The sequence below is a fragment of the Chiloscyllium punctatum genome, chromosome 3 (assembly GCF_047496795.1).
Source record: "Chiloscyllium punctatum isolate Juve2018m chromosome 3, sChiPun1.3, whole genome shotgun sequence".
NCBI classification, from domain to species: Eukaryota; Metazoa; Chordata; class Chondrichthyes; order Orectolobiformes; family Hemiscylliidae; genus Chiloscyllium; species Chiloscyllium punctatum.
In genome coordinates, this window is record NC_092741.1 from 14,500,402 (window position 1) to 14,526,227 (window position 25,826).

The 25,826-nt window shown below is 42.8% G+C and overlaps 1 protein-coding gene across 1 annotated transcript in view; it reads left to right on the plus strand.

Annotated features, from left to right (window-relative positions):
* The first annotated feature begins 15,435 nt into the window (after window positions 1-15,435).
* The window catches only part of LOC140453953 (dynein axonemal heavy chain 8-like), a 1,210,036-nt gene continuing 1,199,645 nt past the window's right edge, over window positions 15,436-25,826 (plus strand). The window contains exons 1-2 of the mRNA XM_072548830.1: window positions 15,436-15,465; window positions 16,446-16,580. Coding sequence (XP_072404931.1) covers window positions 15,436-15,465; window positions 16,446-16,580 — 165 coding nt within the window. The remainder of the gene's footprint in view (window positions 15,466-16,445; window positions 16,581-25,826) is intronic.

Sequence of the window (25,826 nt, forward strand, 5' to 3'; positions counted from 1 at the left end):
AAGTCTACCTCCAGAGGAATATATAATATTTGGCATTAGACAATGCCACCAATATCTATCTAGCCAGGAATGATAGTTGGGCCTCTTACAGGAATACCTTCCCTAGCAGTGAGTTGTATTCAGAGATGGGTGTTGTTACTATCAGTTCACACATACGTAATTAGGTATTGCAATTTGACTTCTGTGGGAATGCTTACAGTTCCTCTAGATTATTTTTGACAAGTACGTTGGCTACAAACAGCTCTTAGAGTCATGGAGTCATGGAGGTTTACAGCATGGAAACCGGCCCTTTGGCCCAACACGTCCATGCCACCCAGTTTTCATAATTAATCTAGTTACTTTTGTCTGCTTTTGATTGATTTCTCTCCATGTCTATTCCATCCATGTACCTATCCAAATGTTTCTTAAATGACAAAATTGTACTCACCTCTACCACAATATCTGGCAGTCCATTCCAGATACTCACCACCCTGTAAAGTGAAAAAATTGCCCCTCTGGACCATTTTGTATTTCTTCCCCACACCTTAAACCTGTGCCCTCTAGTTTTAGATTTCCCTATCATTAGGAAAAGCCGTTGACTCTCTGCCTTATGATTTTATAGACCTCTATAAGGTAACCCCTCAGTTTCCTATGCTCTAGGAAAGAAACACCCCAGCCTATCCAGCCTATCCTTATAAATCAGATGTTTCAGTGCAGGTAGCATCTCTTCTCACTTTTTCTCGTTTAATACTATCATTTGTATAGTAGGGCGACCAGAACTGCATGCAATACTCCAATTGTGGCCTTACCAATGTCTTGTACAGCTGCAACAAGACATTCTAATTCCTATACTCAGTGCTCCAACCGGTAAAAGGAAGCATGCTGAAAGCCTTCCTCACCACTCTGACAACCTGTCACTACACTTTCAAGCATCCATGAACCTGTACTATGTAGAGATCATTTCAGTAATGGCAAAATAAAGTAAGTACACCAGAATTGATCCATTACTATCAAAAGTAGCAAGATCACAGGAACAACCCCAGAACTGAAGCCAAATGTCACACACACGCTAGAACTCTCCTGTTACGACATGGGGTAAACCCTTCTGCTTTTTAAACCAAACACACAGAAGAGGTCACCTCGCCTTGTAATCTGTTAAAGTATGAGTGACAGAGAACTACTCAAATTCCACTATTTAAAGAAAAAAATAACAATTTTATTCTTTAACTCCAAAAGAGAGCAATTAAACAACCATTTATAACTCCTTGGCCTCCTTTCACCTATTAAATTTACAGCTAATCAATTTTCAAAACCAGACTGCAGCTGTCGTCTCCAGTGTCGATTTTCTGTTGGTAGATCTCCCTGAGTCGTCTTCGGTCTTGTGCTGCAAAGATGTTTCACATGAGAAAGGTACCTTTCAGAGAAAAGGGTTGCAGGCAGTCTGTATGACAATGGCAGGTGGTGTTCTTTCTCTGGCTAACTGTCCAAAATGCCTGCTTTTTATACCCCAAAACATTGGTTTGTCTCATTGGCTTAATGTTGTCAAAACAGTAAAATTCAAATTCAATAGGTTTTTAGCATCTTGGACCATATTTTAAACTGGTAAAATTTGCACTGTTGTGAAAACATAGCAACCAAGCTCAAATATTTGCTTCACATCCAAATGTTACATCTTTCAATTTTCCAGTACACATTGATTGCTGTCGGTCACATGATAGGTGCCTACATTCACTCTCTCTTGAAGGTACAGTACATGCCTTCAACTTCATAACAATCCATACAAGCAGGATTTCTCCTCTGAGGAATGAGAGTCATCATTTCAATACATCTAATTGAGCAACTTTCATTGTGGTATTATAAGAATGAAAGAGATATCCAGAAGCTATTTTTAGTGGTCAGAGCTTGACTTTGAAATTGTAGAGAAAAAGAGAACACGTACAGCTTGTGCAAGAATTTGCAACCTACCTCTATTAATGCATGACACCCATGGAATGGTCAGAAAGGCCATGCTAATCAATCTATATTGTTCATTGTGGACTTTTTTTGAAGGATGAATGTTTTTCATTGTGTTCAACACACACATATTAAATGTCCTGAAGTTGTCATTATCAAGATGACAACTTCAGAGCAAATCATTGTAAAGTTGTGAGGTTTAGTTGTCTGGAACAACTTGTTAATGATAATGGTCCGCATCTTATATCAAAGAGTTTATGGACTATATAAAGCAGAATAGAAATCAAGGATTTGATCAGCTTCTTATCACCCAGTCACAAATGAGTGTTTGGTAGAAAAGTTTGGACATTGAATAAAACTTTCCTTAGCTGTAACTTGAGAGCAAGGATCATTATCCAAATGATTGAGACAACACAGCAGAACACAACCCACTCAATGACTGAAAGTTTCTGGCATTGGTGGTACAATAGTTAGCAGTGCTGCCTCACAGCGCCAGGGTTCGGTTCCAGCCTTGGGTGACTGTGTCGAGTTTGCACATTGTCCCTGTGTCTTTTTGCTTGTTGTTCCAGTTTCCTCCCACAGTACAAAGCTGTGCAAGTTAGTTGGATTGGCCACAGTAAATTGTCCCATATTGTTCAGGATTGTGTAGGCTAGGTAGATTAGGTGTGGTAAATGTGGGGATAGGGTTGGGGGTTAGGTTTGGGTGAGATCCTCTTCACAGGGTCAGTGCAGATTTGATAGGCTGAATGACCTCTTTCCACACTGTAGAGAATTGGTGATCCATTGACTGAAAGATCTCCGGTACTGCTCATGATAAAATGACAGGTTTGTTGAAACCTCCCAGGGCAAAAGACTTTGTTGACAGGAAACAATAGAATCAGTTTTTCATAGAGAACAGACCAAATGCTGCAGTTTCTACTAAGTTCAACAAGAGTTGGTGAGGAATTACACTACTGGCCAGAAATGTGTGCCAGCCATGATTGTAGCACCAACTGGACTGGTCTCCTAAACTATGCAGATGAAGATGACATAATTTGGGAAAGACATGCTGATAAATTCAACGCGTCTGGAGTTTAACACTTCAGCCTCCTGGTCCTTCTTGGGTTATCTCTGTTATATTCCAAGGTTTGGGTGTTGGCTCGTGAGCAAATCTTGATCCTTGGATATTAAACTTGTATTCTCAGTTCAGTGTTCTGTGAAAACCACAACCCTTAATCATGTTAAGTTTGGCTGAAAGAAATGTCGAAAATAGGAAGTGGAGTGTGCTCCATAATTCAATTTGATCACTGCTGATCACCTCACTTAGCAACCTGTTCCTGCTTTTACCACATTGCTTTGATCTCTTTAGCCTAAGAACTATATCAGCATTCTTCAAAACATTCAGTATTTCTATCTCAACTGTTTTCTGTGACAGAGACTTCCACCGGCTCACCAGTTTCTTGGTGAAGAAATTTCTCCTCATCTTAGTCCCAAATGTGTATCCACACATCCTTAGACTATGACTGCTGGTTCTGGATCAATATTTAAGACACTGTACATTGACTAACTTTTTTTTTAAACTGCCACATTTTAAGAGTGCTGCACTTGTTAAAATATCCTTGCTAAATATTATGAGTGGTCCCATTTTATTGATGAAGGCAGCTACCTGCAACATTGCTTGCAGCCATGTCACATGCACTGTGACTGCATGTGTTTTGAGTGCACTCCCTGTAGTGCTGGTATCAGTAAATATAGCCTTTATGAAATCAGCATCGCATGTTTGTCTTTCAAGGAGACATTTATTGGTGATGGTCACAATTATGAAAAGATACGGTACATTATGTAAGAAGAAACTGTTTTGAATGAATGAATATAAATTAGCAGTTTACACAGCTTTAAAGTAATTAGCAAAGAAGGGCCACGAGAAAAATGCAGTAAATAATCTGAAATGCAAAACCTGTAAAGGGTATTGATATTTTTTTTGTAGTTTTCAACATGGAATTTGATAAGTGTGTTTATATAGAATAGAACTTAACTGTAAAGCTGCTTCAGACAGTACAATGAAGGAAATGATCCTAGGATAGATGCTGAGTAGCATCTCCATTTTGTTTGTGGAAAATAAACTCATAACTAAATAATATGTAGTCATGGGTGAAATTTAAACTTTTCTGTGTGTTTCAGACGTTGAAAAATGAGTCAAGAAGGTATTCAACCGCATGTTAGTGGCTCTATTCTGTTTGACTCATTTGGTTTATCTATGGAGAAAAGATTGGGGAAGATGCGCAGAAGTACTGTCGGAATGCTGGCCTTGCAGGAGACAATAAAAGAAAAACAGGTATCTTTTAGTCAGCAGTAGACATATATGACCTCTGGTAGGTATGATGTTTTAAAAAAAATTATTGCAAAAATATGCTTTATTCATAAAGAAAATCTATATATACATACATGAATACAAAAGAAGTTCTGTACAGTTTTTGCATATCAAGAAAAACAAACATTGGAATCTAACATTCCCTGCAATTGCAAAAACCAAAGGAACTACTTACTTCTGTAGGACATTATTTGAAGACATTTGAGGCAATGAGGGGGTCTGACAACTAGATGAGCTGCTGTTGTACTTTAGCAGAAAGACTTTAAATGATGGTCTTTTGTCATTGTATTTTGGCAGTGGCTGCTCCAGGTTTTAAGGCATCCCTCAGCATATAGTCCTGGATCTTTGTAGTATGATGGTCTGCAACACTCAGTCGCAGTCAACTCATTGCATTGGAAGATCAACACATTTCAGACAGACCAAAGAGCGTCTTTCACCGAGTATATGGATTTCCAAGTTCGGTTGATGTTTGTCTCAATATGTGTTCCAGGAAACAGACTGTAGGGTACAGAGTTCTGAGTCATAGAGCTGCTTTGGATGAATGTCGACAAAGTCCATTCTTTGATCATAGAATGCCTGCAGATAGAAGCCATTTGACCCATTGAGTCTGCACCTAACCCTGTGAAGTGCATCCCACCCATACACATCCCTCTCCCCATCCCCATAATCCCACACTTACCATGGTTAATTCACCCAGTCTGCACATCCCTGGACACTACTGAATAATTCAATATGACCAATCCATCTAACCTGCATGTCTTTGGACTATGGGAGAAAACCTGACCACTTAGCAGAAACCCAGACAGACACGAGGAGAACATGCAAACTCAACTCAGAATGGAATTAAACCTGGGTCCTTGATGCTGTGAGATAGCAGTGCTAACTACTGTGCCACCATACTGCTCTGCATCTCTTGCATCTCACTCCAGACCTTCTTTGTACACTGACATTCCAGAAGGAGATGTATGACAGTCTGTTTTCCCCTACAGCTACTTCAAGGGCAGAGTGCGATGGCACAGAGTCCAGGCCTACATGTTGTGCCCTTCTTGCCACCAGCCAAGCTACGTGTTGGTGCTTGTAGGAAAGTTCTGGCCATGATGCATTCTGTCAAATGACTTAGACAATCTACTCAGGGAACCAGCTGGCAGGATCAACCCTTTCCTTTTCTTGCAGGGTCTTGAGGATACTACATGCTGACCACTACCTGATGGACTTGTGGTTGAAAGTGTTTTCCTTTGGAAATTTTTCCATAAGGGACAGGTGACATGGAATGGTCCAACTATTTGAAGCGTTCCATGGCAACAAAGCCAGACCTATCCTGCAACACTGGGACAGGTGGAACCTCAGTATGTAGTGGTATTGTTTGTTTGTGTACTGAGGGTCTATTCACAGCTTGATACAGCCACACACAAAGTTGGCTTTCAGGATGAGGGTGGTGTTGGGCATGATCTTAATCCCCTATCTCCCCCATTCAAGAGCTTTATACATTGTGTCCCTGTGAACACAGTCCAACTTTGATGTCCCGATGAAGTTGAAGATGGTTCCGGTGACTGCGGTGCCGTAGACTCGGGGAATAGGCCAGGCCTGCACCACATACAGCAACACCGACGTACCTCACATCTGATCAGGGTTTTACCCGCAATGGTGTGGGAGCGATACTTGTTTCTGCCCAGTTTGTGCTTCACCTTGATGATGTGTCCCTCCTGGGTTTTTGCACATTTTTGGCCCCTCAAAACCATGTGTCTAGCACCTCCAGATAATCAAATCTAATGGTAAAGGGATAAAGGATTGGTTGGCCCAGTTTTCAGAGGACATGGCCTCGCTCTTGCCTGAATTTACTTTGACTTCCAAAGCCAGTTGAAACTAGTTGCAGATACTCATGAGTCTGCGCATTAACACTGGATATGGGCACAAAACAGTGACATCATCCATTTACATGGAGGCTTTGACCTGCAGATCTCCATTGCTCAGAATAGCCATCCTTCTCAGGCTCATATTCGTCCTGATGGATTTGACTAAAGGTGCTATACACCACACAAACAAGACAGGAGAGAGGGGCGGATCTGATTAGAAATCTTTCTGATTTTCACCCATTGATTGAAACTGCATGACTGATGCCCGTGTAGAACAGTTGCATCCAGATGGGGATTCCCTCTCCATTTTGGTGATGACACCCCTCATGTAGGTGTATGAAATCCTGTCAGACCTTCTTGTCCAGGTTGATGAGGCAGATGTCCAGCCCCTGCCCTGCCCTGCATGGAGGCTGTTGCCCTGAGGAGCACAAGGCTTTCAGAAATCTTCCTGCCCGTTACAGTACAAGTTTGCTCGGGGTGAATCACCAATCTCAGAGCAGACCTGATCTGTTTGGTGATGACCTTAGACAATCTATGTTCAACAGCATTAATTCACAGGATGTGGGTGTCAGTGGATAGCCAGTAATCATTGCCTGTCCCTAATTGCCCAGAGGGAAGGGGAGAGTCACCTACATTGCTTTGGGTCTGGAGTCACATATTGATGATCGGTTCTGCAATCGGTCAATTAACACACCTGTAAACAACTCTTTGTCTAACATGCAAAAATTTGTTTATTGTATGTTACAGCTCTGGGTTGGCAGACTCTGATTCGCCCAGAAGTATGAAAACTTCTTGGCAAATGTGAGAAACAAAACTCACATATTAATAAATTTCAGTCTGAGTCAAATTCTGAAGCAGCGAATTTTATTGATACGTACTTGCAAGAACGGGTGCCTAACGAGTAAGCACCCCGATCTGAGGGTTACATTCTGATTTATGCTGTTCAGCTGCGTCTCTCGGTCCTCCCCTTTCACCCCATAGGCTACGCGCTACAGCAGTCACAAGATCTAGCTTCGCTCCATCTTTGTCTAACTTCTCTCCGCCTCTGTTTACTTCTCCCATTACTCTAAGCCTGTCACCCCTTATTCTTATTTATCTCATGCCTTATATGTGACTATCCTTGCATAGTTTGCTGTCTTCGTGCGATCATCCTGCCAAACTAAATTCCATCCATTGGCCACATCCCTCCTGCAACTAGCACACTATTCTCCTGTTACTGGTACATCCTGCTACACAGTCGCTCTGCCCTATTAGTCATAGATAATTCTACCTGTTTTCGCATCTCATTGTTTAGTATTGTTTCCTTATTGTGTACAATTTTAACCCTATACTTTACACAATCCCCCCCTTTTCTTCTTGGCTACTTAGTGTTGTCTTCTGCATTTGTCTCATACGTTGCCTTCCAGTTCGCTAACATCATCCCTGAGACTTCATTTATAGTGGCTAATTCCTTAAGGTCACCCATCCCCTCATTGTTCAAGAGGTTGAGTTCCTCTGCCTGATTACCTTTTAGGGGCATTTGTTTTGCTAAGGCCATCTCAGTTAGCTGCTGGGTTAACCCTCATACACAAGGTATGATACAACAGCCAATTGCTGTCAGTACCCCTGCTACCACTATCAGGGAGGTGAGAGTGGAGACTACCTCACCTTTCCTCCTCCCAAACCATGATTCCAGCCATCCTGTGAGTGATGTGTCCACTCCTGAATTCTCAGCCAATTCTTCCGCCAAGGTGGTCAATCCTCGCAAGGCACGAGAGATTGACCCATCAGATGCTGTATTATTTGGAATAAACGTACAACAGCTACCTCCTAACATCACACATACACCCCCTTTTTTTGGCTAGGATCATATCTAAGGCCAGTCTGTTTTCCCAGGCCATTCTGCTGGTTGCATCAAGTTACTCGGAAATACCCTTGACTGCATCTTCAGTGTAATTGATGAATCTTTGCTGGTTGTAAAAAAAGATATAGTTTATCCAATCCACATTCTTGTTGACTGTTACCCGTCAAAATAGGGCCGGTTCAAAACCTGCTGCAATCTGGTTGCGGGCCTTGAACTCATCGGGGGCCCCTCTAGGAACTCCTATAGAGTCTAGATAAATCCTATTATCAAAGGAATCTAATAACGACCTTTTACTCCTCTCATTCTTTGTTACTACCACTGTCTCCTTCTCAAATGCCAAGGTGAATGGGATTGCCAATTGCACAATTGCACATATCCCTCTCCAGTCAGGAGGTAGGGTAGGTCGCAATATTCTGCCTCCACAGTACCACCAGAGATCTACCCGGGGAACCCTGAGTGCTGAATAGTTCCCTCCTTTGTCTGTTTCAGTGTCATTCTGAGTTTCTATGCATAACCTCAGCTCCCCTAAGTCTCTAGACCGATTTGTACCCTGTTGGCTTATACACAATGTGTGATTCCCGACCGTGGTCAAAAATGGGGGAGAGCTTTCAAATCTTTCTTCTCCAAGGGAAGGAACATTAGGGCTAGAGATATACAATTCCAATCATTCCATGCAGTTTTATCCTCATTCAGGGCTATCATACATTCCGAGTGGAAAGGGGACTGTGTGGGCAACTGGTCTACCGGAGGCACATGCATAGCAATTGCTTTTATTCAGAGTTTTAACAGTGAACTTTACCCATTCAACCCAGGCATTTGCGTCCCCGTATCCAGTTTCTATTTCGATGGTCTGCTTCAAGTCCTTCACCTCTATAATTTTTACCACTGTTGGGAGGGGCAAAATGTTGTATCTTACTATCAAGTTGTTTGGCTCGTTTTCCGTTTCCTACGACTATTCAGAAACAGCAGCCCAAAAAAACACTTCCCAGTGGCTTCCATTACTATCTTTAAATTGTTACTAAGGAGTCGAGACCCATTTTTACAGGGAAAGGAGTCTTCAGAGGAGGTATTTTTGATGGTGAGATATATTGGGTGGCACTTTTTGTCAGGACAGTCTAGGGCTGGGCGAAAGGGGGCTCTATGGATAGTGATGCCAGGTGGTGGTTTTTGTGAACTATACCTTGTGTCCAGTAGGGTCTTAAGAAGGATTTTGGAGGAAATATACTCCCTCTGATACTTTACATCTGTGCATTTTACTAGGCTGCAAACATCGACCTTTATTAATTGTGGATATTCAGACTCAGGGACCGTTAATAACAAATATGGAGATGACAGCATTGTTTGACAAAATCCCAATACTAAGAAGGCTAATATGGTAACCCTAAGCGTCCCCAGCATCCTACAATAGTATTGAAGGACCGAGAGATTTAACATGCAATACAATATATAGATATCAAAAAGAAACTATCCCGCATCCGCATAAAAATCAGTTACTTAAAGTCTTTTGAGTCTGAGTTTCAGTGGTTCTTCTGTTGATTCGGCTATCCAGACTTCTTTCTTAATTGAGGATTCCACTGGTCCTTTAATCCTGGTGTAGTGAGTCCAGCCTTTCTCTGCCATGTGTATCATCGATTCAGTAGTCAAAAGAGCCTGGTACGGTCCCTCCCAATCCAGTTGCATTTTAGTTTCTGTCCATGACTTAATTAGGACCCAATCTCCCGACTGGATGGGTTGAACGGCGAATTCAAGGGGCGGAGTCTGTGCCAGTAATCCTTGTCTCCTAAGAAAAGACAAAGAGGAGGACAAGCCCAGTATATACTTCTTTAAGAACAGATCTTTAGTCCCCAGGGTTGGCAGTTCCCCTTTCGTTCCCAGATAGGGCAGGCCAAACAATATCCCATAAGGGGACAGCCCCATATCCTTGGAGCCGTTCGCACTTGCAAAAGCGCTTTGGTAGACACAGTCCAACGGAGTCTGGTTTCTATTATTAATTTAGATAACTGCTTCTTGAGCATCTCGTTCATTCTCTCAACCTTTCCTGATGAAGGTGGGTACCAAGGGATGTGAAACTCCCAGGAGATACTTAACCTTTCATTTATGTGTGACTATTGCTATTTCCTTTGGCAACAAAAGGGATTCCAATACTTACTTTACCAATTCCTCATGAGCTAGTTCTTTACCCCTACTGTTTATCAGTCCCCTTTTCTGCCATATCTTCCGGAATGTGTGTGCCACCCCAAAGACATACTTAGAATCTGTGTATACAGTTCCTTCTTTGCCTTCCAAGGTCTTAAGGGCCCTTCCTAGTGCATAACGTTCGCAAGTCTATGCCGACTAATCATTGGGTAGTCAACTCGCCTCAATAACAGTCCCCTCTATTCCGTCCACTACCTTCAATCAATCTGGAGGACCCATCAATGAACAGTCTGGCCCCTGCATGTAGAGGGATATCTCTAAGGTCCATTCTTACTTGCGTCTGATATTTTATAATGTCAAGACAGTCATGTTCTAGGTCTGAGGGAGCTTCATCCTCCGCTTTCCAGAGAAAGGTAGCTGGATTCAGACAAATGTCTGTGATAGAACATGGAACATAGAACAATACAGCACAGAACAGGCCCTTCGGCCCACGATGTTGTGCCGAACATTTGTCCTAGGTTAAGCACCTATCCAATTGCCGCTTAAAGGTCACCAATGATTCTGACTCTGTCACTCCCACAGGCAGCGCATTCCATGCCCCCATCACTCTCTGGGTAAAGAACCTATCCCTGACATCCCCCCCCATACCTTCCACCCTTCACCTTAAATTTATGTCCCCTTGTAACACTCTGTTGTACCCAGGGAAAAAGTCTCTGACTGTCTACTCTATCTTTTCCCCTGATCATCTTATGAACCTCTATCAAGTCACTCCTCATCCTTCGCCGTTCCAATGAGAAAAGGCCTAGCACTCTCAACCTATCCTCGTACGACCTATTCTCCATTCCAGGCAACATCCTGGTAAATCTCCTCCGCACCCTCTCCAAAGCTTCCACATCTTTCCTAAAATGAGGCGACTAGAACTGCGCACAGTACTCCAAATTTGGCCTTACCAAGGTCCTGTACAGCTGCAACATCACCTCATTACTCTTGAATTCAATGCCTCTGCTAATGAACGCTAATACACCATAGGCCTTCTTACAAGCTCTATCCACCTGAGTGGCAACTTTCAAAGAGCTATGAACATAGACCCCATGATCCCTCTGCTCCTCCATCTTACTAAGAACCCTACTGTTAACCCTGTATTCTGCAACGCAGAGATGACGACTCTGTCCGTCCTAGCTTTTAGCTTCCAGCCTAACTCCCTGAGCTCCTGAATGACCTCCCCACCCCTCTTCCTACCTATGTCGTTGGTGCCAATGTGCACCACGACTTCTGCCTGCACACCCTCCCCCTTAAGGATTCTGAAGACACGGTCCGAGATGTCTCGGACCCTGGCACCCGGGAGGCAACAAACCAACCGAGCCCATGTCCACAGAACAGCCTGTCTGTCCCTCTAACTATAGAGTCTCCTATAACTAGCGCTCTCCTCCTCACCCTCTTTCCCTTCTGAGCCTCAGAGCCGGTCCTCATGCCAGAGACCCGGTCACTGCAGCTTACCCCTACTAGGCTGTCTCCCCCAACAGTATCCAAAGCGGTATACTTATTGTTGAGGGGAGAGTACTTATTGGTTATGGAGAGAGATAGCTGCATGCAACAGGGTAGGTTTTACAACTGGGGGAAGGATAAATACGATGCTGCAAGACAGGATCTGAGGAGCATAAGTTGGGAGCATAGACTGACAGGGAAGGATGTCATTGAAATGTGGAACTTTTTCAAGGAATAGATATGACGTGTCCTTGATATGTATGTACCTGTCAGGCAGGAAAGAGATGGTCGTGTGAGGGAACCTTGGTTGATGAGGGAGGTTGAATGTCTTGTAAGGAGGAAGGAGGCTTACATAAGGTTGAGGAAACAAGGTTCAGACAGAGTGTTGGAGGGATACAGGATAGCCAGGAGGGAGCTGAAGAAAGGGATTAGGAGAGCTAAGAGAGGGCATGAAAAATCTTTGGCGGGTAGGATCAAGGATAACCCCAAGGCCTTTTATGCATATGTGAGAAACATGAGAATGACGAGAACGAGGGTAGGTCCGATCAAGGACAGTAGTGGGAGACTGTGTATTGAGTCAGAAGAGATAGGAGAGGTCTTGAATGAGTACTTTTCTTCAGTATTTACAAATGAGAGGGACCGTATTGTTGAAGAGGAGAGTATGAAACGGACTGGTAAGCTAGAGGAGATACTTGTTAGGAAGGAAGATGTGTTGGGCATTTTGAAAAACTTGAGGATAGACAAGTCCCCTGGGCCTGACGGGATATATCCTAGGATTATGTGGGAAGCAAGAGAGGAAATTGCAGAGCCATTGGCAATGATCTTTTTGTCTTCACTGTCAACGGGGGTGGTACCAGGGGACTGGAGAGTGGCGAATGTTATGCCCCTGTTCAAAAAAGGGAATAGGAATAACCTGGGGAATTACAGGCCAGTTAGTCTTACTTTGGTGGTAGGCAAAGTAATGGAAAGGGTACTGAAGGATAGGATTTATGAGTATCTGGAAAGACACTGCTTGATTAGGGACAGCCAGCACGAATTTGTGAGGGGTAGGTCTTGCCTTACAAGTCTTATTGAATTCTTTGAGGAGGTGACCAAGCATGTGGATGAGGGTAGAGCAGTGGATGTAGTGTACATGGATTTTAGTAAGGCATTTGATAAGGTTCCGCATGTTAGGCTTATGCGGAAAGTCAGGACGCATGGGATAGTAGGAAATTTGGCCAGTTGGATAGAGAACTGGCTAACCGGTCGAAGTCAGAGAGTGGTGGTAGATGGTAAATATTCAGCCTGGAGCCCAGTTACAAGTGGAGTTCCGCAGGGATCAGTTCTGGGTCCTCTGCTGTTTGTAATTTTTATTAATGACTTGGAAGAGTGAGTCGAAGGGTGGGTCGGTAAATTTGCAGACGATACGAAGATTGGTGGAGTTGTGGATAGTGAGGAGGGCTTTTGTCAGCTGCAAAGGGACTTAGATATGATGCAGAGCTGGGCTGAGGAGTGGCAGATGGAGTTCAACCCTGTCAAGTGTGAGGTTGTCCATTTTGGAAGGACAAATAAGAATGCGGAATACAGGGTTAACGGTAAGGTTCTTAGTAAGGTGGAGGAGCAGAGGGATCTTGGGGTCTCTGTTCATAGCTCTTTGAAAGTTGCCATTCAGGTGGATAGAGCTTGTAAGAAGGCCTATGGTGTATTAGAGTTCATTAGCAGAGGCATTGAATTCAAGAGTAGTGACGTGATGTTGCAGCTGTACAGGACCTTGGTAAGGCCAAATTTGGAGTACTGTGCGCAGTTCTGGTCGCCTCATTTTAGGAAAGATGTGGAAGCTTTGGAGAGGGTGCGGAGGAGATTTACCAGGATGTTGCCTGGAATGGAGAATAGGTCGTACGAGGATAGGTTGAGAGTGCTAGGCCTTTTCTCATTGGAACGGCGAAGGATGAGGGGTGACTTGATAGGGGTTTATAAGATGATCAGGGGAAAAGATAGAGTAGACAGTCAGAGACTTTTTCCCCGGGTACAACAGAGTGTTACAAGGGGACATAAATTTAAGGTGAAGGGTGGAAGATATAGGGGAGATGTCAGGGGTAGGTTCTTTACCCAGAGAGTCGTGGGGCATGGAATGTGCTGCCTGTGGGAGTGACAGAGTCAGAATCATTGGTGACCTTTAAGCGACAATTGGATAGGTCCATGGATAGGTGCTTAAGCTAGGACAAATGTTCGGCACAACATCGTGGGCCGAAGCGCCTGTTCTGGGCTGTATTGTTCTATGTTCAATGTTCTATGTTCTATGTTCTACACAGTGGGTGCAGTGGTTGTAATTCCTCGGACTTTGACAGCTTTCCAATCCTCCAGTATTTGGCAATATGACACCCCTATTCGAAAAGGGAGGGGGCAAAAAGGAAATCTATGTCAGCCAATTAGCTGAACTTTTATTGCGGAAAACGTATTGTAATCAATTATCCAGGAATTGAATAGAGGGGAATCAGTACAAGTGTTACGTTTTGGACTTACAGACCATGTTTGCCAAGTAATTAACAAATGGCTAAGTTGTAAGAACCAGTGGCGTTAGGAGTAATATATTGATTTGGATAGAGGGTTGACTGATGGGCACGAAACAGTGAATGGGGATAAGGGGTTCTTTTTCAAGTTGGTAACTCTGTAACCAGTGGGGTTCAACAGGAATCAGTACAGGGAGTGCAGCTATTTACAATATATGTTAATGACTTGGACGAAGGAAGTGAATGAGCAATAGCCAAATTTGTTGCCAGCACAAAAATAGATAGAAAGGCATGTTATGAGAGGCATACAAACAGTTTACAGAGAGACATTGATAGATGAAGTAAATGGGCGATAAAATTGGCAAATGGAGTATAATGTGGAAAATGCAAAGCTCTTCATTTTGAAAAGGAGAACAAAAGAATAGAGTTTTATTTAAATGGGGAAGAACTGCAGAAAGCTGCAACAAAAGGGATTTGGTGCTTCTGCATGAAACACAGAAAGCCAGCAGTTTTAGATCAGAGTGGTGCTGGAAAAGCACAGCAGGTCAGGCAGCATCCAAGAAGCAGGAAAATCGACATATTGGGCAAAAGCCCTTAATCAGGAATGGAGGCAGGGAGCCTCCAGAGTGGAGAGATAAATAGGCAGGGTGAGGCTGGGGAGAAGGTAGCAAAGAGGTGAATGGGGGTGGGCTTGGAGGTGAATGGTCAGAGAGGATGGTGGAGCGGATAGGTGGGAAGGAAGATTGGCAGGTAGGACAGATCATGAGGACAGTGCTGAGCTGGAAGGTTGGAACAGAGGTAAGGTGGGGGATGGGGAAAATGAGAAAACTGGTGAAGTCCACATTGATGCCCTGGGATTGAAGTGTTCCAAGGCGGAAGATGAGGTGTTCTTCCTCCAGGCGTCAGGTGGTGAGATGCCGTGGTGGAGGAGGCCCAAGGCCTACATGTCCCTGGCAGTTTGGGAGGGGGAGTTGAAATGTTGGGCCACGGCGGGGGGGGGGGGTTGATTGGTGCGGGTGTCTCGGAGATGTTCCCTGAAGCGCTCTGCTAGGACGCGTCCAGTTTCCCCAATGTAGAGGAGACTGCATCTGGAGCAACGGATACAATAAATGACATTGGTGGAAGTGCAGGTGAAAATGTGATGGTTGTGGAAGGGGCCTTGGATGGAGGTGAGGGAGGAGGTGTGGGTACAGGTTTTGCAATTCCTGCGGTGGCAGGGGAGGATGCTAGGATGGGAGGCATGGACCTGACCAGGTAGTCATGGAGGGAATGGTCTTTACAGAAAGTGGAAAGGGGTGGGGAGGGAAATATATCTCTGGTGGTGGGGTCCATTTGAAGGTGGCGGAAATGTCGGCGGATGATGCAGTTAATACGAAGGTTGGAAGGGTGGAAAGTGAGGACCAGGGAGGTTCTGTCCTTGTTATGGTTGGAGGAGTGGGGTTTGAGGAGTGGGATGTCGAGCCTTCCACAACCATCACATTTTCACCTGCACTTCCACCAATGTCATTTATTGTATCCGTTGTTCCAGTTGTTGGAATTTATAAGAATGAGAGATAAACTCTTTTGAAGCATGTAGGATTATGAAAGGGCTTGACAGGATATACGCTGAGACGATGTCTCCCCTCTTGGGAATGTCTGTGACCAGAGGGCATAGTCTCAAAATAGAGATGTGTCAAATTAAGACACAGAGATTAAGAGTAATTCTTCTCTGAAGGTTGCGAGTCTTTGGAAATTGCCTAAGAGAGCTATTGGGGCAGAATCATTGGATATATTTAAGGCTGGAAGAAATTCTTGATAATAGGGGAATCATAGGCTATGGGGATAGTGCAGGAAAGTGGATGTGAGGAATATTGGATCAGCCATGTTCATATCGAATGCTGGAGCAGGCTTAAGAGCCTGCTCCTGTTCTTATTTCTTATCATCATACAGCAAAACCAGATCTCAACTCTTTTGTAGGTTCTTCTTTTTAGCTTCAGTGCTACTTTTCTTTCGTGCAGTATTCCACGACAGTTGTTCCAGTTTCTCAAACATAGCTGATCAATTGCTTAAAGTCATTTGCAAATTCTGTTTTTTTTTCTTGTTTTCAATTGAAACACATTATGGTTCAGATGCAAAGCAGGTTCTGGATTTGTTGGTACAAAGAAGGTTCCTTAATTTACTACATCTAAGGACATTCTCGTGTTCTTGGTTCAAAGATTTTTTTTGTCATTTGTTATTCTCCCTGCTGACCTCTGGATGTTCTCATGTGATAGTTCAGGATGTCTTCAAGAAAAAGAGATATTGGTTAAAGACTTCTTCCTTGTATCCTTACAAGTGTATTGATTTAATCTATTTTTTGTTTGACTTTTGATTTTTAGGCAAGACACAGAGAGGCTAGGGAGCAAAGAAAATTGAAACTTGATCAAGCACATCGATACCTAATTGAAATCTTGACTGAAAGACTACAGTTGCCAAAAAGTGATGTTGAGGAATTTATTTTGGATTCATTATCTGTAAGTCATTGTGGCAAAAGCCATTACAACATAAAAGGTGACTAATCAACCGATAACTGGCTCCTCATACTGTAATTTAGTCTGTCCCACTCTCCTGCTTGATTACCTTAATCGTATCTATTAATTTCCTTAAAGCCAAAACAGCAAATTTGTGTTCCCTGGTCCTTTGTAGTATGAGTTAACTGGCATAATTTCTCCTTATCTACCGAACTCAAATCTGTCATAACCTTGTTGATCTTTTATTGTACCACCCCATAAATATAAAGAAAAATCAGAAATGTTGGAAAAACTCAGTAGGTCAGATCGCATTTGTGGAGAGAAAGAAGCATTAACCACCCTGAAACATTGTCAAGAGAGTCAAGTCAAGAGTAGCCTTATCCATCATTTTGACAATATACAACTGATACAGTAAAAATGAGACAGCATTCCTCCAGGAACATGGACAGCACAAACTACACTATTATACACAGGGTGGCATAAAGTGCATAAGAAGTGCAAAACACGCAAGACAGCACAGTAATTCTTGACACATCAAGGCAATAGATATAATGTGTACAAATTACAGTGTAATAAAGAATAATAATTAATAAAACATCTTTCTAGCAGCAAATCAAAGTCGTGCAAAGAGTTTACCCTAAAAAACAGATTTTGGCAAGAAGGAAAGAAAAACAGCATATTATTTAAATGGAGAGAATTGCAGTCCTCTTGAGGTACAGAGACATGTAATGTCATAGAGTCATAATGATGTACAGCACGGAAACAGTCCAAATTGTTCATGCCTACCAGATATCCCAATCCAATCTAATCCCACCTGCCAGCACCTGGCCCATACCTCTCCAGATTGTTCCTATTCATATACCCATCCAGGTGCCTTCTAAATGTTGCAATTGTACTAGCCTCCACCACTTCCTCTGGCAGCTCATTCCATGCACGTACCACCCTTTGCGTGAAAACTTTGCCCGTTAGGTCTTTTTTTCATATCTTTCCCCTCTCACCCTAAACCTATGCCCTCTAGTTCTGGACTCCACCACCCCAGGGAAAAGACTTTGTCTATTTATCGTATCCATGCCCCTCATGATTTTATAAACCTCTATAAGGTCACCCCTCAGCCTAGGACACTCCAGGGAAAATAGCCCTAGTCTATTCAACCTCTCCCTATAGCTCAAATCCTCTAACCCTGGCAATATCCTCATAAATATTTTCTGAACCATTCAAGTTTCACAACATCTTTTTAATAGGAAGGAGACCAGAATTGCACGCAATATTCCAACAGAGGCCTAACCAATGTCCTGCACAGCTGCAACATGACCTCCCAACTCCTGTACTCAATATTCTGATCATACCAAATGCCGCCTTCACTATCCCATCCTATCACAATAAGTGATGAGGAAGACAAATTGAATATTGCTACATTTGCCATTTATTGAGAAGGGAATGGAATAGAAATGGAATATAGTGCTGTGTTACTATAGTTGTATAAAGTATTGTTGGGACCACATTTTTCTTTCTTGTATTTTTTTGCATGTGGTCATCAGTGGCAAGGCAAGCATTTGTTGTCCATCTTTAATTGTCCTTGAACTGAGTGGCTTCCTAGAATTATAGAATCACATAGTACGGAAGAGGCCCTTTGGCCCATCAAGTCTGTACTGCCTAAAAAGCACTATTGCCTACACTAGTTCCACTTTCCTGCACTAGGCCCAGAGCCTTGAATATTATGACACTTTAGGTGTTCATCCAAGTACTTTTTGAGGGTTATGAGATTTCCTGCTTCAATTATTCTCCTAGCCAGTTTGTTCTAGACCCCCACTACCTTCTGGATGAAGGCATTTTTCCAGAAATTACCTCTCAATCTCTTGCCTTTTACTTTAAAATTATACCAACTTGTTAAAGTGAGGGAAGATAGGTATAAGACAGATGTTAGAGGTAGTTTCTTTACTCAGCGTAGTATTAATGGTATGGAATACTTTGCCTGCAACGGTAGTAGATTCGCCAAGTTTAAGTGCATTTAAGTCGTCATTGGACAGGCATATGGACGTACATGGAATGGTGTAAGTGGGATGGATTTCAGATTAGTATGACAGGGCGGTGCAACATCGAGGGCCGAAGGCCCTGTACTGCGCTGTAATGTTCTATGTTATTGATGCTTCGTCTAAATTTCTGTACAGCTCCAACATGACATCCCTGCTCTTATATTCTATGCTCTGATGGATAAAGACAAGTATCCCAAGTGCCTTTCTGGGATCTGTAGACAAACATTCAAGATCAATCTGTTCCTCTGAGCTTCCTCATATTCTGCCATTCATTGAGTACTCCCTTGCCTTGTTCCTTTTTCCAAACTGCATCATCTCACACTTAGGAGAAAGTTAGGACTGCAGATGCTGGAGATCAGAGCTGAAAAATGTGTTGCTAGAAAAGTGCAGCAGGTCAAGCAGCATCCAAGGAGCAGGAGAATCGACGTTTTGGGCATAAGCCCTTCTTCAGACTGACACCCTCCTTCGACTGACGGAACTGGTCCTCACTCTGAACAACTTCTCTTTCCAATCCTCCCACTTCCCCTCCTCTACATTGGGGAGACAGGCCGCCTCCTTGCGGAATGTTTCAGAGAATATCTCTGGGACACCCGCGCCAACCAACCCAACCGCCCCGTGGCTGAACACTTTAACTCCCACTTCCACTCTGCCAAGGACATGCAGGTCCTTGGCCTCCTCCATTGCTAGACCATGGCAACACGACACCTGGAGGAAGAACGCCTCATCTTCCCCCTAGGAACCCTCCAACCACAAGGGATGAATGCAGATTTCTCCAGCTTCCTTATTCCCCCTCCCCCCACCTTATCTCAGTCCCAACCCTTGGACTCAGCACCGCCTACTTGACCTGCAATCTTCTTCCTGACCTCTCCGCCCCCACCCCCTCTCTGGCCTGTCACCCTCACCTTAATCTCCTTCCACCTATCGCATTCCCAACGCCCCTCCCCCAAGTCCCTCCTCCCTACCTTTTATCTTAGCCTGCTTGGCACACCCTCCTCATTCGGGCTTATGCCCGAAACGTCGATTCTCCTGCTCCTTGGATGCTGCCTGACCTGCTGTGCTTTTCCAGCAACACATTTTTCAGCTCATCTCACACTTAGCAGGGTTTTGTCTGCCATTGAACTGTCTAATCCATTTATATCCTCCTGTAACCTAACAGTTTCCTTGTAATTGCCAACTACCTGGCCAATCTTTGTCTCATCACAAACTTACTATCAATTCCCATCCCCCTCCCCAAACATTGCCATGAGTAAACTTTTATTGCTATAGGCCAGTATGGGCCAAGATGGGAGATTTATTTCCCTAAAGAACATTTGTGAACCAGATGGGCTTTTGCACCAGTCAGTTATGGTTCCGTGGTAAATTATTTATTGGCATTTTATTAGCATTTTTTCAAACATTCCTGGTTTATTAGTTGAATTTTACTTCCACAAGGAATTTGAGCCTTTACTCTCAAAGCAATAAACTTGGGTCTTTGAAAAATCAGCCCAGTGACCTTACGACAACACTATACCCGTGTAGAACATTTCAGTGTACTGTGTACAGTTTTAGATTCCTTACTGAGGAAAAGTGTAAATGCATTGTCAGCAGTTCAGAGAAGATTCATTTGACTATGAACTGAGATGTGGGAGATTTGTCCTGTGAGGAAAGCTGTGTTTATACTTTATTGAAGTTTAGAAGAGTAAGGTGTAATCTTTTCCAAAATTCACTGGACTCTGGGGCAGTTCCAGCCGATTGGAAAACAGCAACTGTGATGCCAATGCTTAAAAAAGGAGGTAGACAAAGGATGGGGAATTATATGTTGTTTAGCTTAACCTCTGTAGTGGGGAAAATGCTTGAATCTACTATCAAGGAAGAAATAGAAAACATCTAGATAGAAATTGTCCCATTGGGCAGAAGAAGCATAGGTTCATGAAAGGCAGGTCATGCTTAACTGATCCACTGGAATTCTTACGAACATTGTGGACAATGGGGACCCAGTAGATGTGGTGTATCTAGATTTCCAAATGGCATTCAGCAAAGTTCCGTACAGAAGGCTGCTGCATGAGATAAAGGTGCTTGGTGTTATGGGTAATGTATTTGCATAGATAGAGGATTGGTTAAGAGTAAAGAGTACAGGAAGTAAAGAGTGGGAATAAATGAGTGCTTTTCTAGTTGCTGATTGGTGACTAGTAGTGTGCCTCAGGAATCAATGTGGGACTGCAATTATTCACAATTTACATAGATGATTTGGAATTGGGGAACACGTAGTGTGAAGAGGTTTGTGGATGAGACGAAGATGAGTGGTAAGGCAAAGTGTGCAGAGGACTGTGAATCTTTGCAGAGGGACATAGTTTAAATGAGTGGGCAAAGGGATGGCAGATGGAGTACAATATTAATAAATGTGAAGTCACCCATTTCGGTAGGGATAACAGTAAAAACAGTACTATTTGAATGGTAAAAAATTACAGTGTGCTGCTGTGCACATAAATCTGGGTGTCCTTGTGCATGAATCACAAAAGTTTGGTCTGCAGGTGCGACAGGAAATTAAAACGGCAAATGGAATTTTGTTCTTCATTGCGAAAGAGATTAAGTTTAAAAACAGGGAGGTTATTTTGCAACTGTATAGGGTGCTGGTGAGGCTACACTTGGTACTGAATTCAGTTTTGGTCTTACTTGAGAAAGGATATATTGGCACTAGAGGGGTTGTAGATGAGGTTTACTTGGTTGATACCAGAGTTGAGAGGGTTGGCTTACAAGGAGAGACTGAGTAGACTGGGATTATATTCACTGAAATTTAGAAGAATGAGGAGAGATAATATTGAAACACATAATTTTATGAAGGGAATATATAAGATAGAGGTCAAGAGGATGTTTCCATTGGCAGGTGAAACTAGGACGAAGGCATAGCCTCAAACCTGGAGCAGATTTAGGCCTGAGTTGAAAAGGAACTTTTTCAGCCAGAGGGTTGTGAATCTATGGAACTCCCTGCCTAGTGGGTAGTTGAGGCTTCCACAGTAAATGTTTTTAAAGCTAAGCTAGATACTTTTTTGAACAGCAAAAGAATTAAGGGAGCGGGCTTGAAGGGCCAGATGGTTTACTCCTGCTCCTAATTCTCATGTTCTTAAGATGTTTCAGATCCTGCAAGCATTTGACAAGGTGAGCTTTAAAAGATTGGTTCTTCTTGTGGTGAGGTCTGGGACAAGATGACACAGTTTAATAATAAGGAATCTTCAATTTAAGATGGAGTTGGGGTGGAACCTTCTGAGCCCACCCCAGAGCTTTTAGAAGGCTGTGTGTTGCAAGAATTGTACAGGAAGTAAAATGTAAGTATCTCAATGACTAGTTAAACTTTTGGTATTCTATTCTTAGAAACTTGTAGGCTGGTTGATTTTTGAGCCAGGAATCTCTTTTTGCATTCAAATAGCATGTGTTGAATGCTCATTAAAACTCTAATCTTCTGGAATTAAATTCATGTGCAATTTGTAAGCAGAAAACAATTGTAGTTGCAAACTTGACTGGTGTATCAGGTGAGGTCGATTGCTTTCTTCATGCTGCAATGAGTTTAATGCTTGGCTCCCTCAGAAATGAGAAGGTACTTAGTAGAACTGTTTATAGCGTCTTGAGTGAAAACTAATCATGTTAGCATCAAAGCTTACTGCCAGAGCACCTGTAATGAAACAGATTGCAGTGTTTGGAGTGATGGTTGACAATGTGAGAATAGCCTATCAAAGTTTACAGTCTGAGGAACTTGGGTTTCCATATGTTGACTGATTAGGTCGGGATTGAAGACTAACCGGTCTGACAGCTTTTCCAATCGATGTAGCAATGCTGGCTTATTTTGCCCAACCTGAGCTGGACAGGCAAGCATGTCTGATTTCAAAAGGACGATCCAAAAAAGAAGGGCAATACATTAAATGCAAGTGTAGCATAAAAGGGTAATCAACAGAAAAGATTGAGACAAAGCTGGATTGATTGCTTGTGGAAGGAGTTCAGAAATGATGTGGAGGAGCTGGTGTTTGGACTGGGGTGGACAAAGTTTAAAAATCACACAACAACAGGTTATAGTCCAACATGTTTATTTGGAAGTACTAGTGCTGCTCCTTCATCAGGCAGGTTTGGAGCAGGACCATAAGACACTCCACAACTACTTGAAGAAGGACCAGCTCTCTGAAAGCTAGTGCTTCCAAATAAACCTGTTGGATTATAACCTGGTGTTGTGTGATTTTTTAACTATGGCTAATGGAGGCAGCAAACTATGATGAGATGGGAGAGTCACAGTTTTAAAGATAACAGATACAAAATGTAAGAGCTGAACATGAAGAATAGGGAAAACTATAGTGTAACATGATGTCGGAAGGTGGAAGAAACAGCAGAAGTGCTGAATGACGTGGCGTAAAAGTGTGACTATGTATCAGTTATCCATGGTAGTTAGAACAAGGGAAAAGAGAAAGAATGACCTGGGAAATCACCAAGATTAATTGGAAGTGGTTGAAACAGAACAGAGGACAGAGGAAATTAGAAGGCTGAGTGTATTGGGGAGGGGACAATGTGTGCTTAAAAGTGGGATAGTACAGGGGAAAATAATTAAAAAGACAAGCATTTAACCACCGTTTTACAGTTGTTAAAATCACACAACATCAGGTTATCGTCCAACAGGTTTATTTGGAAGCTGTAGCCTTCAGAGCGCTGCTCCTTCATCAGGTGGTTTTGGAGTATAAGATCGTAGGACACAGAATTTATAGCAAAATTTTTCAGTATGATGTAACTGAAATTACATATTGAAAAAGACCTGGATTGTTTGTTAAGTCACTCATCTTTTAGAATGGGCATGGTGGTTTCAGTTATTTTGTATGTAAATCCTAGAACTTTCTTAAAGTTACATTCTCAAGTGAATTTAACAATAGGTGCCATGTTGGCCCAGATAATGCACTGAAAGTGCGAGGTGTCCTATGTGAGGCTGTCTGTGCCCCAATGTTCATACTAATTCTAATCTAAAAAAGGGATTTACACAATCTTACATGGATTAATGCAGTTTTTGAGCAAAATAGAATGCAATTCTGTGAGTACAGATTCACCCCACAAACTTCTGTGTACGTGCAGGGTGGGGGTGTGTGTTTGTGTGTGTGTTTGTGTGTGTGTGTGTGAGAGAGAGAGAGAGAGAGAGAGAGAGAGAGAGAGAGACAAGGTCCCAGTTGAGGCCATTCCCATGGGTACCATACTTGGCTGTCAGCCTCTGCTCGGCCACTTTGCGTTGTTGCTTGTCCCGAAGTCCGTCTTGGAGGATGGTCACCCGAAGGTCCAAGCTTGAATGTCCTAGACCACTCAAGTGTTTTCTGACTGGGAGGGAAACTCTTGTCTGTTGATTGTTGTGCAGTGTCCATTCATCAGTTGCCATAGCCTCTGCTTGGTCTCACTAATGTACCATGCCTCAGGGCATCCTTGCCTGCAGCGTAAGAGTGTTGACATGGATACCACTATTACATGTGGGGACACCTCCCACCACGTATGTGGCAGGTAGTCATGTGACTGAGCCAACATTGTCTATCTCATATGCTGCAGGCAAGGGTGCTCTGAGGCATGGTACATTGGTGAGACCCAGCAGAGGCTATGACAATGGATGAATGGACACCACACAACAATCAACAGACAGGAATGTTCCTTCCCAGTCGGAGAACACTTCAGGGGTCCGGGACATTTGACTTATATACATTCTCTCACAGACTTGTATCCCTTTACTCTCACACTCTCACACATACACATACACACACTCTCACACAGGCACTCATACCTCCTCCCCCCCCCCACGCACACACAGTTTGTGGGGTGAATTTGTACTTGCAGAATTGCATTTTATTTTGCATTAATCCATGTAAGATTCTGTAAATCCCTTTTTTAGATTAGAATCAGTATGAACATTGGGGCACAGACAGCCTCACATAGGGTGCCTCACACCTTCAATGCATTATCTGGGCCAACATGGCATCTGTTGTTAAAGTTCACTTGAGAATGTAACTTTAAGCTAGTTTTGGGATTTACATGTGAAAGAACTGAAACCAACATGCTCATTCTAAAAGATGAGAGCCTCAACTAACATTTCAGGTCTTTTTCAATGTGTAATTTCAGTTACATCACACTGTAAACTTTCGCTATAAATTCTGTGTCCTACAATCTTATACCCCACAACCACCTGATGAAGGAACATTGCTCCGAAAGCTAGTGCTTCCAAATAAACCTGTTGGACGATAACCTGGTGTTTGTGCAATTTTTAACTTTGTACACTCCAGTCGAACACCGGCACCTCCAAATCAGTTGTAGTATCTTCTCCAAAATATGGAATTTATGGATGGGAAATACATGTTTGCTCATGTTTAAGCAGGATAAAAACACATCAAAAAGAGGAAATTGATAAAATTAGAAAACGTTATTGTGTGAGCACTGCTTTGAGGCCTTTTAAAGGCAAACTTTCACTGTAAATTGAAGGCCACTAATATATAAAAGCTGAACCAACTTCTGTCACTTCTTTCAGTAACTGTTCACAAGCGGGACAGCTGAAATTCCATGAGAATGATTAAGGTGATGATTAGGGGCATGGGAGGGATGGATGTGGCAGTAGTAATATATAATCACCTACGCAGCATGTGTTGGAGACTTCGTGGAATAATATAATTTAATGTAAGATTGAGTTTTTTTTGTTTTTTGAGTCAGTAGTATGTCAGTTATTTGAATATCTGAAGTTAATCATTAACTTTTCGTTAACGTTTGTAGCCATTGTGATTTATTTTAAAAGTTTGTGGAATGAATGGGTTTTTGTGCACATGGTAGGTTGTATGATTGAACAAGATAAACAAGTTCCAATTTAAAATATTAGATGTAGCTTTTAAACTTAAGGGAAACCGTCTTAGTCCAGAGAAATATTTTCATTTGAGTTATACTTGGAAGTTTGGGCACTTCTGTGAAGTTCTTTGCTGAAGATGACTCTAGAACATTACTTCGGAGAAGGGAAGGATACAGTGAATTGGCTTATCTTTAGAGTAAATAGTTAGTGATAGTCTAAGACTATCAGTTTTGGTATAGAACCCTGAAGAGAATACTTTAGAGCAAGTATGCTTGCTTTAACAGTGACCAACTCAACACTGCCATTTTCCACAAACCCACTGACTCCACAGCTACCTGGATTACACCTCCTCCCACCCTGCCTCCTGCAAAAATGCTATCCCTTATTCCCAATTCCTCTGCC